Below are 20,543 nucleotides of genomic sequence, written 5' to 3'. Positions count from 1 at the left end.
GTTTTAGTGCATTTTATTGCAACTGTTGTGTGAAAACATGCTCAACTGATCATTCCAGTGGCTTGTGCTGAGATTTTCAGTCCAGCCCACTGAATCCTTCTATTGAAAGAATTACATGGCTTCTCCTTTTGTTCCTTACAACCTGGTTGTTTCTTTGACACATGCTGTTTAGCACTTTTTCAGCTTCATCTATCTCCTGCTACAGCCAGCAAAAATCCTTGCAGCGACCACACTTCTTTGCTCCGTTCTATCATCTTCTAGTGTTGTTTAAGGAGAACTGACAGGACTTTCTCCTTTCCTTTGCTTGACCTCCACAGCCCATTACTTACATCCCCCTTTTGCCCTCATTAAGCAGTCCTGCTACTTTGCATGCTTCTTTAAAAAGAACAGGGCCTCAGGTGCAGCTCTCTGGTCTTTTTTCCCGAGAGAAGATTTACTAAATTTGTCTTAATTTAATAAAACTTTGACAGGAACTCAGTGCTTACTTAAAAATTCATTTCTACCCCCCCCCCCCCCCCCCCCCATCAGCTCTTACCAAGTTCTCTCTTTTATGTCTTTACCTCTGATTTTCTTTCCATTTTACAATCTCCTCTCTCGTTTGCAATCTGTGCTTTTCAGTATCTTTCAATTTCTTCCTCTTGAAATCGGGAAATGAACTTTAATCTACATACATTCTGCTGGCATCAATTAACATCTTACAATAAAGTCAAATACAACCTTTTATACCATGGTCCTGGTGAATACTCGATTCTGATTGGCTGCTGGGTGTGGATTTAAAAAGTGATGATGCACAGTGGTAATGCAAACCAAAAAAAGAAATTCCGGTCACGTTGCTTAAATGTTCTACATCACTGCGCTGGCTTCTTTAAAACAAACTTTAGCTTCATTATCTGGACAAAAACAAGCACCAGTTCAGAGAGAAATTTTACCACTTACCGCCGGTGAAGTTGAGGTCGTGCCGACTCAGTAACAACCCACCATGTAACAATCAGTCTGCTTTTGTGAAAAAAGCAATCTCTTCTTTCTCTTTCGGCTTTTCCCATCAGGGGTCGCCACAGCGAATCATCGTCCTCCACCTCACTCTATCATGGACATCTTCTACCCTAACACCAGCCAACTTCATGTCCTCTGTTAAGACATCCATATATCTCCTCTTTGGCCGTCCTCTTGCCCTCCTGCCAGGCAGCTCCATCTCCAACATCCTTCTACCAATATATCCACTATCCCTCCTCTGAACATGTCCAAACCATCTCAGTCTGGCTTCTCTGACTTTGTCCCTAACACAGGCAACATGAGCCGTCCCTCTGATGTACTCGTTCCTTATCCTGTCTAACCTGGTCACTCCTAAGGAGAACCTCAACATCTTCATCTCCGCTACCTCCATCTCAGCCTCTTGTCTCTGTCTCACTGCTACCGTCTCTAACCCATAGAGCAGAGCTGGTCTCACCACTGTCTTGTACACCTTTCCTTTGAGTCTTGCTGGCACTCTTCTGTCACACAACACTCCTGACACTTTCCTCCACCCGCTCCAACCTGCCTGCACTCGCCTCTTCACCTCTTTTCCACACTCCCCATCACACTGAACTGTTGACCCCAAGTACTTAAACTCCTGCACCTTCTTCACCTCAGCCCCCTGTAACCTAACGCTTCTACCTTGATCCCTCTCGTTCAGACACATGTATTCTGTCTTACTATGACTGACCTTCATGCCTCTTCTTTCCAGAGCAAACCTCCACCTCTCTAGCTGTTCCTCCACCTGCTCTCTACTCTCACTGCAAATTACAATGTCATCTGCAAACATCATTGTCCAGGGAGATTCCTGTCTTACCTCGTCTGTCAGCCTGTCCATCAGCATAGCAAACAAAAAAGGACTCAAAGCTGATCCTTGGTGTAGTCCCACCTCCACCTTGAACTCCTCTGTCTGACCTACAGCACATCTCACCACCGTCATACTTCTCTCATACATGTCCTGAACTACTCTGACATACTTCTCTGCCACTCCAGACGACCTCATACAGTACCACAGCTCCTCCCTCGGCACCCTGTCATACGCCTTCTCTAAATCTACGAACACACAATGCAGCTCCTTCTGACCATCTCTGTACTTTTCCATCAACATTCTCAAAGCAAAAATGGCATCAGTGGTGCTCTTACGGGGCATGAAACCATACTGCTGCTCACAAATCTCCACCTTCTTCCTAAGCCTGGCTTCCACTATTCTTTCCCACAGCTTCATTGTGTGGCTCATCAACTTTATTCCTCTATAGTTGCTGCAGTTCTGCGTGTCACCCTTGTTCTTAAAGATCGGAACCAGAACGCTTCTCCTCCATTCCTCGGGCATCTTCTCACTCTCTAAAATCCTATTGAACAACCTCGTTAGAAATTCCACTGCTGTCTCTCCTAAGCACTTCCATACCTCCACAGGTACGTCATCAGGACCAACGGCCTTTCCGCTCTTCATCCTTTTCAGAGCCTTCCTAACCTCATCCTTTCCAATCTCTGCTACTTCCTACTCCACAACAACCACATCTTCCTCCCTTCTTTCCCTGTCATTTTCCACGTTCATCAGCTCCTCAAAATACTCCTTCCATCTTTTCTGTACACTCTCCTGGGTTGTTAGCACCTTTCCATCTCTGTCCTTTATCACTCTTACCTGTTGCACGTCCTTCCCATCTCTGTCTCTCTGTCTGGCTAGCCTGTACAAGTCCTTCTCTCCTTCCTTTGTGTCTAACCTGTCATATAGCTCATCGTAAGCTTTCTGTTTGGCCTTTGCCACCTCTCTCTTCACTCTACGCTGCGCTTCCTTGTACTCCTGTCTACCTTCCTCAGTCCTTTCTACATCCCACTTCTTTTTAGCCAACCTCTTCCTCTGGACGCATTCCTGTACTTCCTCATTCCACCACCAAGTCTCTTTACCGTCTTTCCTCTTTCCAGATGACACACCAAGCACCTTCCTACCTGTTTCCCTGATAATCTCTGCTGTAGTTTCCCAGTCATCTGGAAGCTCATCCTGACCACCCAGGACCTGTCTCAACTTCTGCCTAAATTCCTCACAAGTTTCTTCATTCTGTAGCTTCCACCACTTGGTCTTCTTTTCTGTTTTCCCTCTATTCTTCTTCCTGACCTCCAGAGTCATCTTACACACCACCATGCGGTGCTGTCTGGCTACACTCTCTCCTACTACCACTTTGCAGTCATTAACCTCTCTCAAATGACCTCGTCTACATAGGATGTAGTCCACCTGAGTACTCCTACCTCCACTTCTGTATGTCACTCTATGTTCCTCTCTCTTCTGGAAGTAAGTGTTGACTACAGCCATTTCCATCCTCTTCGCAAAGTCCACCACCATCTGTCCCTCCAGATTCCTTTCCTTAACACCAAACCTGCCCATCACCTCCTCATCACCTCTATTGCCCTCACCAACATGCCCATTAAAGTCTGCTCCAATAACAACTCTCTCTCCTCTGGGGATACTCTCTATGACCTCATCCAACTCACTCCAGAATCTCTCCTTCACTTCTAACTCACAGCCAACCTGTGGCGCATACCCACTGACTACATTCACCATCACCCCTTCGATTTCTAACTTTAGGCTCATCATCCTGTCTGAGACTCTTTTCACCTCTAGAACCCTGTTAACAAACTCCCCCTTCAGAATCACTCCTACCCCGTTTCTCTTCCTATCAACACCATGATAGAAAAGTTTGTATCCTCCTCCAATAGTACGTGCCTTGCTGCCCTTCCACCTTGTCTCCTGCACACACAGTACATCTACCTTCCTTCTCTCCATCATGTCTGCCAGCTCTCTGCCTTTCCCTGTCATTGTGCCAACGTTAAGAGTCCCTATTGTCAAACCTATGTTCCTGCCTTTTCCCTTCTCTCTCTGGCCACGGACCCTTCTGCCTCCTCTCTTTCTTCGACCAACAGTAGTCAAATTTCCACCGACACCCTGTAGGTTAACAGCATCGGTGGCGGTCGTTGTTAACCCGGGCCTCGACCGATCCGGTATGTCTAAAGTGGTGTGGATGATTCGCATGGTTATTTTGGCAATTTTTACGCCGGATGCCCTTCCTGACGCAACCCTCTCTATTTATCCGGGCTTGGGACCGGCACAGAGGCAACTGGCTTGCAACCCCTGTGGCTAGATTTGAAAAAAGCAATCTAAACACAAAAAATAACAAAAATGAAGTACTAAAAAAGTAGAATATATATATAGTATAGTATAGAATAATATATATAGTATAGTATTTATTTCTTTTGTAAGTGACAATGGTATAAGTGGGATAATGGCCTTCAAAGTGTCCATTTTCAGAAATTAACGCACTTCGCGGGCGTTGGACGGTTCAGGTTTCCACGGCGTGCTTTATTTTCTGATAATGCACACTTCATCTGCTGAAGCCACAGGATGAGTTTATTTGAAGATCTACATTTGTCTTCAAGATGATAAAACCTGAGAAATGTATTGGTTGGTAGGTTTAGTCATTAGCGCCTTTGAGTCGGACATAAACAGCTGAGAGGAACCAGTCTGCGGACAAGATATAATGGGGCGATGTTATACAATTTACACCTAACCCAAAAGTGTGCAGAGTTGTAAAAAAAGATTTTATCAAAGCTTAAACTAGGAAAAACCGTAATTGTTTTGGCTGGCAGTTAAATTTGTATTTATTGACAAAGGGGGAGGGCTGCCTGCAGCCGGGTCCTCTAAAAACAGGCTATGTTATGAGCAAATTACCACCACAATGAGCTGAAATTATGATTTATTTACCTCTGTTTGCTCTAGACTATCATCCTCTAAATTGTACTACCGTAACTTAAGGTTTCAGGCATCTATCTAGTTGTAAATGTGTTTGATTGGGTTCAAATATTATAATGCTCTCTTATAATAAATCTGCAGGAATGTACAGCAGATATGGACATGAAAAAAATGATAGTGTTTCATAATCACAGTTTTAAACATGCTCTCCTCAGTCAGGCACACACAGACAGTGGAAGAACAGCATATGCTTTGCAGATGAAGTTATTAGACTGTGTGAATGAATTTGAGAAGAGCAAGTAGGCAAAAGTTTCGATTTGAAGCCAAGCGATCTTGCTATGGCTGCTATAATGGCAAGAACAGTTAAAAAAAAGTACAAACATCTTCATAAAATGGTATTACAATTCATAATTGCAAGTAGGTTTTTGATTAGAATTGTCAAAAAGATTAAATTAATACTAGAACTGTACCAAAACAGAGAGTTTTATTTTGTGTTCTCATATTAAGTTATGTTTTATTCAAAGTATGTTTTGTTTTAAAATTTTCTACCCTCAGTCATCACCACAGGTTTCATTTATCATTTATTCACAGCTCAGTCTATTTCAATTCATTAAATTCAGGCTTTTTAGTTGCTTGCATTCTTTAAAGTCGATTTCAGTAAACTGGGACCAAAGACTCAAATACACTGGGCCCCTTGTTGCCAGGGACAGGATTCAAAACTGCAAAAATGAGGCTTGAAGCATGGTCAGGTGCTTTGGCTGGAGTTTACTCCACCCAACTCCATAATAATGAAAAAGTGCTCCCTTTTGACACCACCCACCAGTGTTGTTTGGAAGAACCACATTATTTGGTGCTTAAGGGGTCACCTCCAATTCTGGAACAGAAAAAAAGGTGGCAAAAAAGCACAAAGAAGTAGAAAATGCCTGAACCATTTGCACAGGTGCAGCTGGGAACCCAACAGTCATGCCCCCAATTCTGAGCCAAAGCCTCCCGCAGACTTTGTAAAATGAAACTCAAAAAGGAAGGGGAAAATTTTAGTTTTATTTAACCTTTTGTCAAGAATTGGTGATGTGGGACCAAATATGCAGGAGACCAGGGGCCTCATTTATAAAACTTTGCGTAGGATTTGCGTCAGAAGTGGCGTACGGATGAAACATAGGACGTGCGTACGCACAGAAATATTCGGAGTTATAAAACCGTGCGCACGCACATCCTACGCATCTTTCCCTTAATAAATCACAACCAATTCTAAATGCTGCGCAGCTTTTGCGGCTTCATGACACGCCTATAGTTGCCCATAAATAGTCCGTGAAACGCCCACAAATGAATATTCATTGATTGCGAAACCATGCCAAACACGGAGTGAAAATCAAAAAAACGTAACTTCTCTCAATGTGAAGTAGAAGTTATCGTTGGCGAGGTGGAAAAGAGGAGAATAATGTTGTTTGGAGGGCACAGTGTGGGCATTACTAATGCCAAAAAGGCACGTGAGTGGCAGACGGTGGCAGACGCTGTAAATGCTGTAGCCTCACAACCTCGGACCGTGGCCGAAAAAAAAAAGAAATAAAAGAAATGATCGGACATCAAAGACGAGGCAAAAAAACATCTAGCGCTGCCCCCCCCCCCCCCCCCCCCCCACACACACACACACCCGTGTCTGCCATGGGTGTGGGGGGGGGAGGGGACACCGGAGCTGACCCCTCCTGATGAGAGACTGGCGGCAATAATTGGGGAATCTCTTTTAAGTGGAGTGGTGACTGAGGCGCAGGGGGACACCGACGCGCCAGATGCACCGGGTGACACACCCCCAAAAGCCCGCAGAGGAAGTCGGAACCGGCTCATAAGCCACTCGTCCTCGTTTGCGAACAAGTCTCCTTGCTGTCTAAAGATGCGTTCACTCCGAATTCTTCCATTTGCAACATCTTCTAAGAGCGCAAGATCAGCCATTGTGCGTCATTACGCATTGTGATGGGGCATTTTATTTCCCTCCATTTAATTACATCTGAGAAGCTGCAGATGTCGGTAATAATCGACGTGGAAATGGGAAATTGTTCAGCGCAAATGTAATTTCTTGTTGCTTTCTGAATGGTCGAGACATACGCCATACATGGTTTTATCAAAAATAAAACAAACTAAAGGCATATGCATGAATACCATAATTCTGTAGCTTATGAAGAAATGTTTTACTATGAAAAGAACTTTCCCTAGTGGACAATTAATGCATCTCTCTCTATCTATCCATCTGTCTGTCTAATTGCACCTATATCTGCTCCGCCAGACGGACACATTGACGGGAATATCAGTTTTGTACATTATTTCGTTCTGTTAAATATATTATTTATGAGGATGAATTGCACAACATGCCAATATTGCAGAAAATATTTCACTTTTCTTTTTGCAAATATGTGTTCATTTGAATTTCTGTTTTAATTTTCGTTTGATTTTTTTGTTTGTTTCACTGCTGATCGGTCCAACGGGTGTTTGTGTAGGCTGTTAATTGTAAGACTTGCTTTGTGAAGTCTTCATGTTATTTCTGAGAGGCAGTATTGTCATTTTCACTTTCACGTGTTTCTTCTATCTGCCGACGATGTCGCCGTTTCTCATTTCACCCGTTTTTGTGCGTACGCCTGGGTCAGAGCTTGCGTGAAGGACCGCACATTTTCCCGTCAAGTTTGCTTTTTATAAATCTCAACTATTGCGTAGAGAGTGGCGTACGCCTTCTTTTGTGCGTACGCAACGGTTATAAATGAGGCCCCAGGCTTGGTGACAGAAACACAATTTTTTAACTTGAACATGACAGAAACCCAGGGAGCAACAGATGCTGAACCATGAAGAACTTAAAACTCAAATACACTAAGGGTAAATAATTGTACCACTGTTACCCATCAACCCTGTGGATGATCATCAACCTGAACCTGATGTGACTGTGACAGGGGGGGAACAGAACATGACCAAAACAAAGAAATAAATTTGACAAAACCAAAAAGGGTCCAGTTCTTGCACCACTTTCCTTACATATTCCCAATAGCATACACAACTTTCACAGAAAAACTGTGTGTGTGTTCAATAATCATTGATTTTGTTATTTGATTTCTGCTTACAAAAGACAAACTTGCAAGCATAAAAAACACCTCAGGAGACAAAATATCAACTGTATAAAGTAAATTATGGCCTGCCTGCTCTGGCCTTTCAAACTGCAGCTGGTGCTGCTGTAACAAGAGCGGGCTCTTCTTGTCAGTTGGCAGCACTTTGGTTAAGATTTGCCATGGAGTGTTTTGGTGAATAAACAAGTTGATTGACAAATAATGTCTGACGAGACACTTGAGTAAGATAAAGTAGTCTGTGGAGGTCGTACTCTTACTCAGTCAGGCAAAAACAAAAACAAAAGGCTCCAGGGCTACAATGAGCTGCTTTTGTCTAGTTTTTGTTCACAGACCCTTAAATTGAAAAGGCATTTGATGACAAGTATGAGCCCTCACAGCCAAGAAGCCCTCTATGTGGCATTTCATTTCTTTCAAGGTGAAAGTGCTCTTATCTATCAGAGGAAAGGCAAATCCTACAGTCTTTAGCACTTTAGCACAAACCATCGGTTCATCTGTACACAGCCATAATACCTGCTATGTGATATTTGTAAATACACCAGTAGGTTATGAAACTGTATCAAAGATTCATGGGACATCACAAATCTATCGCACATCATAAAAAATACAGTGGACTCTTGTCTTTTCTTTGATAGGTTTTAGGCATTTTGCTCCAGTCAGTGTTTACAAATAGCATGTATTGATATCAACCATTTATAGAAAAAAATTCTGAATCTTGCTCCAGGCTTTTGCTTTCACAGCTCTTTTCTGATATATAAAAGACTTGGTATCATATAAGAAAGAGCCAGCCGGGCACAAACTGCAGTTATTAATTTCTCCTCCATGATCAATTTTTAAATGGTTGGTGAATTTAAAGGGATGCCATACATATGTCACTAACAAATCTGAGTCCCTGTTTAAGATAAGATAAGACAAGACATTCTTTTATTAGTCCCATGATGGGGAAATTTCCTTGTTGCAGCAGCAGTACAGGTGCAAGAGCAATATATAAAAGAAAACTATAAAGTCAATATACACACATACATTTCCAAAAATTGCACAGGATGACCATATGATCAGTTATTGCACAGGGTAAAAGAAATATGACAGAGCCGATGATGTTGGTTAACGTGGTTCACTGGGAGCAGCTAAGGTTGTACAGTCTAACAGCAGGAGGTAGAATCGACCTGCGGTGTCGCTCCTTCAGACACTTAGGATGTCTCAGTCTGACGCTGAAGGAGCTGCACAATGAGGACACAGACTCATACAGGGGGTGGGCGTCGTTCTCCATCATGGATGATAGCTTAGCTACCATCATCCTCTCTCCCACCTCCTGTATTGAGTCCAAAGGCAGCCCCAGAAGAACAAAAGGCAGCCCCAGAACGGAGACTCTCTCTCCAGCCTCTCCTGTCCGCTTCCGAGATGCTGCTACACCAGCAGACTGCTCCATAAAAAATGGCTGATGCCCCCACAGAGTCATAAAAAGTCTTTAGGAGTGATCCCTGCACTCCAAAAGACCTCAACCTCCTCAACAGATAAAGTCTGCTCTGTCCTTTTTTGTACAGTGCTTCTGTATTGTGTGACCAGTCCAGTTTATTGTTGAGGTGAACACCCAAGTACTTGTACGAATCTACTCTCTCAAATTGAGTTTAGTCAAAGTTCGACTTGGGTTACCTTTGAAAGCGTGTTCTATGGCGGTGGATTTTGTATGTAGAGCCTGAAAACAGTCTGTAAAATGTGCATAGCAATGTGTAAACATGAGAGTTTTGAACGCGTAAGCCTGAAACGCATGTTTACAAAGACTTTTCATTAGAAGTAGCCACTTGAATGCCATGTGCCAAGGGCGGTGTGAAAGTAGTTTAAAGAGTAATGTTTTACTGAGAGGAAAGTAATGTTTTTTTTATTAATTTGCCAACTTCGTTCTGCGTACAAGAAGCCAAAATAGTGGGCAGTGTCAGTTTATTTTGACAGTTTAAGATCAGACCTGTTGTGTTCCTCCAAATCATCACCATTAAGGCAAATCAACAAATCTGGTTCGCGTCTGACAGTGACATGTTTGAGCAGCACATTGAACACCGTCTGTGTGGAATTACCAGGGGCTGCATCAGAAGGGGCATCTGGTCAGTCTAAAGTAATGTTGCTTACCACTCAACACATGGACAGATTGTGGTTTTTGAAGAGAGCAGCCTTGTGTCCACAACCCCCTGCACATCGTGGCATTGCATAATCTCAGTTCGCAAAGAGCCAATCTGTTCCTTTGAATTTATATAGACGTTAATGGTTTAATTGACCCGTCTCACCTAGATACTGCATCGTTTACATGAAGTTTCTGTTTTTTGCATCTGTGCCAGCAGTCTGCAGCACGTGTCAATGCGCTGAGAGCGGCTCAGCTCTCTAAGCTGTAATCTGCTCTTTGCGCTCTTCAGCATTAACATGCAGAGAGATTTGACATTGTGTAAGCGGGACTCTGGAGCAGCCGTGTCAGACAGATCCAGCGGCTGCTGCTGCAGGTCAGAGTTGAACTGCAATGAAGGTAATGGGATGGGTGGAAGCTGGAAGGCTGATGATCCAAAGCATCACTGGCTGTTATATGGCCCTTGTGGGTGTGCTGCAGAGCAACTTTTTTTTTATTATTTCTGTCACTGATGTAATAAAAAAGTGACCTGAAATGACAATGAACTTGGAGCAAAAGTTTGAAACCAGCTCGAGGATGAATTTTAACGTGATGTAAAAATCCTAAGAGCTGCAGAAATGTCCAGTAAATTTATCAGAACAGAGGCTGCAACCTTTCATGTGATTGGAAAAAAAACTAGAAGACACTGTCAGCTGTCACAGCTGCAAGCAACGGGAAGAGGAGAAGGAGGCAACAAGGGACTTACCATGTCTCAACTCACCAGCTGTCAGTGTGTCAAAGTGATGCAAAAGTGTGCAAAAAACTTTACTCTTTTGATATGACTCTGCATTGCTCTAGCTCCTACAGAATTCTGAGAAAGATGAAAAATAAATATGTCAAAGAGTTTTTGAAGATACATTTTTTTAATTGAATTAGAAGAAGCAGGGAAAACAGACAAAAATTAATGTCTGAATGTGATGGTGGACTGGACAAAAAACTGAGATAAACTCTTAACTAAATAGGATAAAGCGATGGGTTAAAACAACACATTAGCCCCTAAATTCAACCATAAAAGATATTTGTGCAGCAAATACCTTCAAGTCAAAATATATAAGGTTATGCATCAAAAAAGACAAAAAAGTCCAAATTTTCCTTATTGTAAATTGCCACAAAAGTTGTAACCCACTTTTTTTCACACACAAAAAATGAAATATATACCAGCAAATGGCTCTGGAATTGTTTCACAGTTGTCATTCATGGAAGAATATTTGCTGCTGGAGTTACACCCACACAGCACAAGGGAGCAGGCGTGTTCAGAGCACGCAGGAGGCAAGACATCATGTAATAAGTGCCTCTTGCAGTATTTTTACTGCTACAGATAAACTTTGTTAATCCCGCATGTGTCTTAAAAAGGATCCACAGAATTCCAAATGTTCAGCGACGATGCTGCATGGTCACATTTTAAAATATTTAAAGAACTTTGGTGGAAACTGAACAAAGAGAAAGCAGCCTCCAGTCATAGTGCATGAGCTGGTGATCAGATAAAAGAGACGGCCTGCAGAACTTTGTACAGTTTTATATTTTCTAGAGAATTCAGTTCCAAAATGTTTTCTTGAAATGAAATTTTCTCTTTTTACACAGCAATTTACATTCCTCTTAACTTTTATTTTCTCAGCGATCTCCTCATTTTGACTGGAGCTAATGATGCCTCTCACTCTGCTCACACCAGCGAAGCCAACTGTGTGGGCATCAGCAGTCAGCTTGTCAACAGGCACTGATGACTGCCATAATGAGGAGCAGGGGGTGGAGGGGTCAGCGCACGAGTTGAGATAGAATCTTTCTTAATGAGGGGGTTTGCGAGAGTCACCTATATGAGTGCGTGAGCGTGGCGCTCGGTTAAAACGTGTCAGGGCAGAATTCATGAGAAACACTACGCCATGCCGAAAGTGAATGACTGTGCAGGATACAGCAATGATTGGATATAGAGTTCTGGTCTGGTAAAACCTCTGCCCCTGTTGCCCAAATGGTGGTAAGAATTTTATCCCAAGTCCCAAAAACGTAGTCTTAGAATCATTTTGTCAACCAGCACAACTTGACCTAATGTTCACATACCGTGAGCATCACTGTTCTTTAAGAAAATGCACGTAAAATGTAAATTAAATTCTAATAAATTGTATTTTACAATTGTTTCTAAATAATTTTAAAAGTAATATTGAAAGTGTTTGAATGCTACGTTTATGCATTATTTAGGTCATCTCATACCGTTTTAAAAGTATCATTAATATATATTTATTCATGTATTTATGGTACTTATAGTCATTTCAGACCTTGTGGAAAGTAAAGTGGCTCAGCCACAGCTCTCTAAAGCAAGAACTGAAGTGGATCACTAGCAGAATGGGATGTTCCGCGTCTCGTCCAGAAGAACCAGAGACGTTACATCTACCATGTCAGCTCGCAGAAGAACAAGGACTTAAAGACCCACTCTAATGAAAACCCAGCTTTTGGTGTTTAACATGTTCTTTTGGCATATCTTTGTATTTCTTTATTCAAATTGTTGTGAATCGGGGCAGACATAAAAATGCTGTTTGAAGAAGAGCTTTTTTGTGACATCACTGCTTTGTCCTGCTTAGTCAGAAGCACAGTGACATAAATTACCAAAATTGTTGCTGTTTAAATTTGTACTGTTACAGGATTTCATACAGAAAGCAATGAAGTTACAACTGTGAACCTACTAGTAGAGCTGATTTGACTCAAACTTCATAGATTACCCGAGCACATTGAATTGGATTTGAAAAACCAATTCCATCTGAGTTGCCTTAAAATGCATGGAGTTTGCATTAGGCTTATTCAGTTCCTTGTATGAATCACCGCCATTCACCGATCAGAGCGATCCTTAACGGATAATGCAGCTCTATGTTCCACCAATGCCTAAGATCACTGAATGGAAACTGAAAGATGAAAGCGAGACACAATGAGGAAACACTCTTCTCTCAGATTCATCTCCTGCAGTCTTCCTGTGAGCGTTTCAAGGCATCTGTCGGATAGATGACGCCATTCACACGTCAAAGATAGTGCATTGGGCACTCTTAAGCTACAGTGCAAGGTGACAACAAGACTGTGTGTGAGTCAAAAGGAAAGTGACAAAGAGTGTGTTTCTGCAGCCAAAGGCAGATTTAAAATCACAGCACCACACAGAGGAGGAGTGTGGATATAATGATGGCGAGAACAAGGAGCTGGTAGGTTTTAGTTAGTCATTATTAGTTACTTTAAGGACAGTGAGATGACAGAAGTCTCACTCCTAACCACAGGGGCATCTCAGTGCACTACAGCCTAACTGGTAAGACATCCGATCATTCTTACCTCTGGTCTAACCAGGGACACAAGGGCCTGCTGCAGCCCATTCCAGCTGACCTGAAAGGTCCAAATCTGTCACTTCAAAAGTGTAAGAAAAGCTGATTTTAAATAAAGCAAGAAAGAGTTCTGGTCACTCCATAAAACTGCTTTTGCCAAGCAAATGTGGTGTTAATTTGACCAATAAGGAAAGGTCTCTAAATTCGGGCCATGGGCCTTTTCACACCTACAACACTTAAAGACCAACTCCAATGAAAATGGTGTTTTTATTTAATATGTCCTTGTTGCATTTTTATCATGATGGAGGACATTTATAAAGATAAATTGCACTTCGGAGTATTTCTAAGTACCGTACTTATTTGTTCAAATTGTTATGAATCAGAAGCAGGGGAAAACAATGCAGATGGAAAAAGCCTGTTGGTGTGACGTAGGTGCTACAGCCAGCAGGCCACAAGATCCCTGCTCTGCTCCATCAGCTTGCATCCATTTGCAGACAACTAGATCTTTGTTTTCCTTGTCCGAGCATCTGGCTAAAAACTGTATGCCTGGATTGATCCAAAATTACTCGCCAAACCTCGAAAAACCTGTGTCTTAAAACGACACAGGTTTTAAAAAAAAAACTAAAAATGGCATAATCGTTATCAAAAGACCACTCAGAACACTTTGAAAATAGATCAAAAGATGACTGGATTAGAATTTTAAGAAAGCCATTAATTGTAAACATTTGCATTATAAAACAACCCATTTTTGTTTTCGGTGATTGATTATAAATAAGTAAAAATAATATAGAGCTTTTTATGAACACAGGATGGGTGCTACACTGAACTGTAGACACAATAAACAAACAAAGGAAAAAATTGGTGGGAATGTTTGTGTATTTCCATAATCTAAGAAAATTAAATGAGAATTTTTAAATATAAACACAGTAAAGTAAATGCATATAACACATCGCTGAGTGGCACCTTTTCCAAAAGAGGTTTAAATAAGAAATCAAACACTTGACTTGCTATGAAAACACTTCATAAGATGCTCACATTTGTAAAGTGAACGTTTCTCTAAATGCCTGGAACAGTGAAAAATTGATATACAAAGTGATCTTGCTTAAAATATTGAGTGTGTCACTTTTCTTTACTTAGAGTTTCCCTAGCTGCTCTATAAAATATATATCTATTGGAATTTTGTAGCTCCAAAGCCAGAGTATTCCTGTTTGATAAGTTTGCAGCACAAAAAAGGTTTGACACGTTAAAGATCTGCATTTGGAATTTAAAGAGCCTCCCCCCAAAAGAGCTGTTCACTCTGGGCCATCTGGCAGATAATGGGCATAACATTACAATAAACACCTAAAGTCATGGACGTAGGTGTGAGTTAGATACAAAAAACAGATACAAAAACAGAATGAAACAACAAACTGAAAGAAGAGGCTCTTGAAACTGCAAAAAAAAGAAACAATTTGGACAATTTTACAAAAAAGAATCAAAAATACTCTGTTTTTTCTAGGAAACACCTTTAACTACCTGCTTTAGGTTATCATTTAAGAACTTAAGTAACCTTTTATTGTGAGTTAATGAATAAAACTGAGTGAAAAAGAGAAGGTGAAGAAATAACAGTTACACTTAATCAAGAGTGTAAGACAATGAGTCATTGAGAAACACTACATTTGATTCCAATTTGCGAGACGATATTAGTGTGGGAGTGTGCCAGTTAATTGGTAAAGAAAGAGGAAATTCATTAGGAGTCTGTTCAAGCTCAACAGTGACAACAGAAGTCTAATTTGCCTTTCTGTGTCTGCTGTCAAGGACCTTAGACGGAGAAAAAAAACGCTCTAATGGGACAGAGTGTCTTCACACTGACGCTGTGCATGAAGAGGAAATTACAGTTTGGAACAGCCGGCTCACACAATCAAAACTACACCCAAATGGAGCACAGACTTCAAAACCTAAAGGACGATAACAGGTGGAATAAAAAATTTAAAAAAGACATTTTTGAACGCCCAAAGCAATGGGTGGCGAGACATTAGGGTCGTATTACAAATTGAATGAACTGGAGATCAACTGCAGGGATGATGTAACTCTTTAACCGTTTATGCAACGAACGTTATCCCAGCGGGTTCTGAAGCTAAGAAAAGCAGCTTTGCGCTGAAATGCAACACTCCATATCAGTGCAAAGTCAATAGGAAGAGCCGCTTTTCTCTGCGTCAGAATCATCTGGTTCATGTCGATCGCCTAAACGGTCAAAGGGTTACGCAACGTCAAAGAGCTTGTGTTCTTTGAGTGTCACTGGCGACATCTCCGTTTAAATAGAGCACAGAAAAGAACCCGTAGATAGTGTTGGTAGCTGTGATCTTGTCATCCATCAATGGAATTTTTCGTATAATAATAAAGTCTCTGAATGATCTCATGAACCCAGACATGGAAACGTGATTAACGATGTTTTTGTGGAGCTTTTAAAAAAAAAGAAGAAAAAAATCTCTATACATCCTTGTAATGTGACATACGCAGACAAAAATTTGAATGTTTCTGCTATAAATCAAAGTTTTGCTCACATCTGTCACCCTGTTTTTGAATAACTTGATGTAGTTGGAGACTACCCGACAAATAACTACTTGCAGTTCATGTGGGGGGAAAAAGTCAGCTTTTAGGAGTTTAAATACTTCTTTGTTTAAAATTTTGAGGGAACAATTTAATTATTTTGTGGGAATTAATTACCATAGTATGATGTGGGAACGAAGTAATATTCCGTGGTAATGAAATCCTAATTCATGGGAATGATTTAATTATGTTTTTCTAAGTTATTTAAATGTTTGCATCTCACTGGACAGTATATTGATGTACACATACATAAAAATATGACAGCTTTCACTTAGGATGTATTGGTACAGTGTGTAAACACTGGGCAATTGACGCGCTGTCAAGATCGAGCAAAAAGTAATTTTCAGAAAACAAAATGAAACAAAAACATAAAAACTCCTGTGTATTAATAAGTATAATTGCAAAAAAAGGTTGTCTTTTTTTCGGATTGTGATAGTGCAGGTGCAGCATCTTTTCTTTGTATAAAAATTGTATAAATAGGAAAGCAAAATATACTTTATAATGTACATCTATGACTAGGAAATGAATTGTTAATGAACTCTCATCAGCTTGACAAAAAGCCTAATAAAAGTATTTTTCGATCAAAACAAAATGAGAAAAGTTTCAATCTGGTCCTTTTTTATGATATAATTGACTAAAATGTGAGGCCAAAATAACAAATATAAATATAACGTCTCTACTTCTGAGTAATCTGCAGTCAGTTACATTCATGACAATAAATAATTCTGTGTTCATCAAAACATCTGAGGGAAACAAACAAAAATGCCACATTTCCATCACTAACTCCATGCTAATTTCAACCATTTGTGCATCACTTTCCCTTTGTGTTGTTATAGCAACAGAAAATGGCATTTAAATCATTAAAGGCAAATGCTGCAAACAACAACAACATGATAGCGCAGGTGGTGCAGAGGAAAAAGCATCAACACACCTACAGCTCATTCAGTCCTGGCAGTTTCACATTGCGTACTCTCAGTAGGGTCAGGAGGTGGATTAAAAAAAACAAAAAAACATTTTAAACGCAGAAAAAAAGGCAATAATGTTTACAAAAAATACACGAAAATGATAGAAATAAAACTTTTTTATTACCAAGGACGATGCAATAGTTATAAAAAAAAGAAAGTATGATGAAATGTAGATTTTTTTCCTGAAAACATCATCAAATATAACATAAAAAGGAAATCTAAATGAACTATCGACCTTTTAACAGTAAGCTTTCATAAAACCAGGTTATATCAAATTTGCCTCCATTTATAAGATTTTTTAACTGTATGTCATAAAAACATAACTCCCTTTCCAAGGTCTACGGAGGTTGAAATTGATCATAAAAGGACAGTATTTTTTATACTTTTACAGCTGTGATCCCTGCATTTACTGAAACCCTTTCCACTTATTTCGCTTTCGGCAATAAGCTGCCCAACGAGCTCTTATGTGTTTTGTCTCATGAATGAACAAAGTGCAAAACTGTTGTATAAAAAAAAAGGTATTAATGCGATGCATTGGTGCATTTTAATGCAGTCAAAAGCAGAAGTTGGACGTGAGCTGTTGACTTACATCTGAGTCGGGGCCTTTGTCGGCTCCAGGACAGGAGAAGCTGACGAACTCATGGCACCGTTTATGGACCACAAAACAGCACACTGAAAGAAAACAAAAGACCTTTACAATAATTTATGAGACAAAAATTGTCCGCTATTTCAAATGGAAAGGCTGCTGCATGTTCACAAAATGTGTTCAATCTCTGAGCCTTCAGTTTCTTAGGAAACAATGACAGAAACACAAACAAGCGTGCACCCAAAGTATGATATCCTTATTCTGCTTTCATGCAAGCTGTCAGACAACAGTGTAGGCACAGAGGGAGAAGTAGTGCGAGCAAGGCAGTAAGCCAGAGAAAATGTGTATGAAAATCATCGTCAGTCAACCCCAAAGAGAGTTTGGCAACTCGCTCCTATACAGACACACAAACAAATGCATATAGACAAACAAACGCATGTGTGCACCCACACTCACACCCACACACACAAAAAAAGCTTTTTTGTTCTACAGTTCTCACTGCTTTCCAATCTGTTGCCATGATTGTTTTACTGTCTCCTACTGGACCGGGCCCTGTGTTGAACAAAGTGTCCCTCAGTGTGAGACCGATGACACCTGACATTGCTCGCACATCAGCATTTGCATTTGGACTCTGTCTCAGATCTAGAGGGCACAGCAAAATAAAAAAAGAAAAATCAGTGACAGCCTGTTTACAAGCTGACTGTATTCTTCTGTGTTGCTGCTCCAATTTGACCATTCATTTTCTTGCTCGTGTCCTCACACGATCTGTCTCGCCCGCTCACTGTCACGCTGCCTGTTCGTGTGCTTTTTCCTCTCTTACATGGTCACATGCATGCAGCCTTTGTGGCTGACTTTGCCAGCACAGTCTTACTGCCAGAAGACGCGATGGGCAATTTTCCGAACAAAAGAAAAAGGGTTTACTAATGATCGTCACGGAGCATTGATTTTTTTAATACAACATACCTGAAAAGATAGTAAAATGAATTTATGTTTTCTTGACAGGTTAAATTATTTTAATGAGCATAAATGTAAATTTCGTCGTTATCTTCTTGCTTCTGCGTAGATTATAAAGTTGGCATCTCTATTGCACCATTATTACCCCCGTCTGTTGCATATGAAATGCCTGTTGTTACTCTTAAGGACTTCTCACTACTTTATTGCTGCTCTAATGCAAAAAAAGAAAAATAAGCAAAGGTTGTGTGGAAAAGAGCCTCGTCGTTCAATGTTTATGTTCAGTGCTAATGCAACAAGAGTGCACTTTTTTGATCCCTCCTGTTGCTTTATTGTATATATGAACTGTAGCTTCGGTCTATATAAAAATACAAAAAAAAAATACCTTGCTCGTGAATAAGCAATTAGACACTAGAAAGGCAACCAGGAGTACTCTAACTCTTTTATGTGTAAATAAGCTTAAGCTTCGCTTGTTTCTATTTCTGTCCTTGTGATAAATGACTTTTATATTATTTATATTTTAAACACTTTAAGAAAACATAGTACCTGAAGATTTATTAAAGATCTATCAATGTAATGATCAATAAAAACATTTTAGTAGCCTTAATTTGTGAAATTTGGTTTAGTCCCTCTGTTATTGTTCTGCTAATTTCTTTAGCGCTTTTATTTCCATATCTTATCCACCTCCAGCTCGACATAAGTCAGCCTTATGATCCTCCCATCCCACATTCTGCCCACTCAAGCTGTCAGTGATATTAAGAAGAGCGTTTGCTTACACACAAGGGACTAGCTCCTAACAAATCAAATCTGCCCTGTGTGTTTTCATCGTCTGAATCAAACGTTTACACTGATTCTGAGCGCCGTCATCAGGTTTCCCTTTTCTCCATGAAGCCCACTGGCAGAAATGATGTCGCCCGCTTCCTCCTTCCCACAGCCCCACTCACATCCTCGGCCTCACAGCAGCACACTAGATAGACCTCCTCTGCCTCTTTTTCGGGTTCGTCTCATACTCTAAGCGTCTGCTGATGAGTTAAGCTGGTTTCTTTCATCCCAGTTATGAGGTGAAGGAGGGCCAATAAGCTGATCCTATAGAAAAAGGGATAAAGCCAGCTTCTGGGCTGTGTGTGTTTGTGAGTGTCTTTGATTTAGTGTGTTTCAGGGAAGAGTGTTTCCTCAAGACAAAGAAACTATTACTCTGTGTCTATAATCCCCGGGGTCGACTTTCAGGCGCATGTACCCACAATGTGGAGCACATAAATCTAGAAGCTGTCTTAAGGAAGCAATGGGTGGAGTGACTGCTTTTTGGGAGGGTTACCTACTCCCTATAAATACAAAAGCTGCAACACTTTGTAGATTTACTCTCATTTACAAGACACTTATGCATTAAAGCTATTAAGATCTCGAAACACCTTTTTGATGGCCTATATACAAAACCTATAGTAGAAAAATGTGTTTCAAGTATTCCAGTCAGTGCTGACGGAAGGTATTTATGACCTTTATGTCACAAAAAAGGGGTAGCATTGTCTTGCAGGTTCGCTTAAAATGGGGAGTTATCCTTGTTTTTACTGTTTAACATAAAAACTCAAATTTTATAAATTTTTGCAGATAGGAGGTTTTATATTTTGGCCATCGTTTTGATTGAAACTGATAAAAGCATAAAATATTGTTGTTTTGAAATTGTATGATCTTTTTAAATTATTTAGTCTTGCAACACATCCTCACTTAAAGTAAGAAAAATACATTTCTTTGACTTTAACAGCTGATTTTTACATTAAAATGTAAAAGAAAAGATGGATTTTTTATAAAGTCATCCTATTGTTGGGACATTTAAAAAAACAAAATGAAGGTGGACAACATGAAATTAGTGGGGTTTCAGAGTATATTTGAAATAACAAAAATAGGGGGGGGCTGAGTCGCAAAAATGTTCACTGGTAGGCGGAGGAAGGGAGTTGGAAACCGCTGATGGAAGGGTACCTTTTGGAACAGTATGATGAATGACGCTGAATGGTCAGAAACTCTTCCAATTGGGCACAAACCCTGATTCAGTTTATGAGCTGATCGGAAATGGTTGGTGCTGACCAATCAGCTCTTTTTGTGGCACATTTGTAACGTGGTGCCCTGTTCTGTTTCAAAATGCAGAACAGAGATAATTTCTC

At 40.5% G+C, this 20,543-nt stretch overlaps 1 protein-coding gene across 4 annotated transcripts in view; it reads right to left on the bottom strand.

The window, feature by feature from the left end:
- prkcab (protein kinase C, alpha, b) overlaps nt 1-20,543 on the bottom strand; it is a 111,389-nt gene that overhangs the window by 49,177 nt on the left and 41,669 nt on the right. For 3 of the 4 annotated variants that reach the window (XM_011478214.4, XM_004071449.5, XM_078951580.1), the window contains one exon: nt 17,440-17,522. The exons of the other annotated variant lie outside the window; for it this stretch is intronic. In XM_011478214.4, coding sequence (XP_011476516.1) covers nt 17,440-17,522 — 83 coding nt within the window. The remainder of the gene's footprint in view (nt 1-17,439; nt 17,523-20,543) is intronic. 4 annotated transcript variants of the gene reach the window in all.

Source organism: Oryzias latipes, chromosome 8 (genome assembly GCF_053564925.1).
Source record: "Oryzias latipes strain Hd-rR chromosome 8, Olatipes_Hd-rR_3.1".
NCBI classification, from domain to species: domain Eukaryota; kingdom Metazoa; phylum Chordata; class Actinopteri; order Beloniformes; family Adrianichthyidae; genus Oryzias; species Oryzias latipes.
The sequence above is the reverse complement of the archived record's forward strand: the minus strand, read 5'-3'. Positions and strand labels throughout refer to the sequence as shown.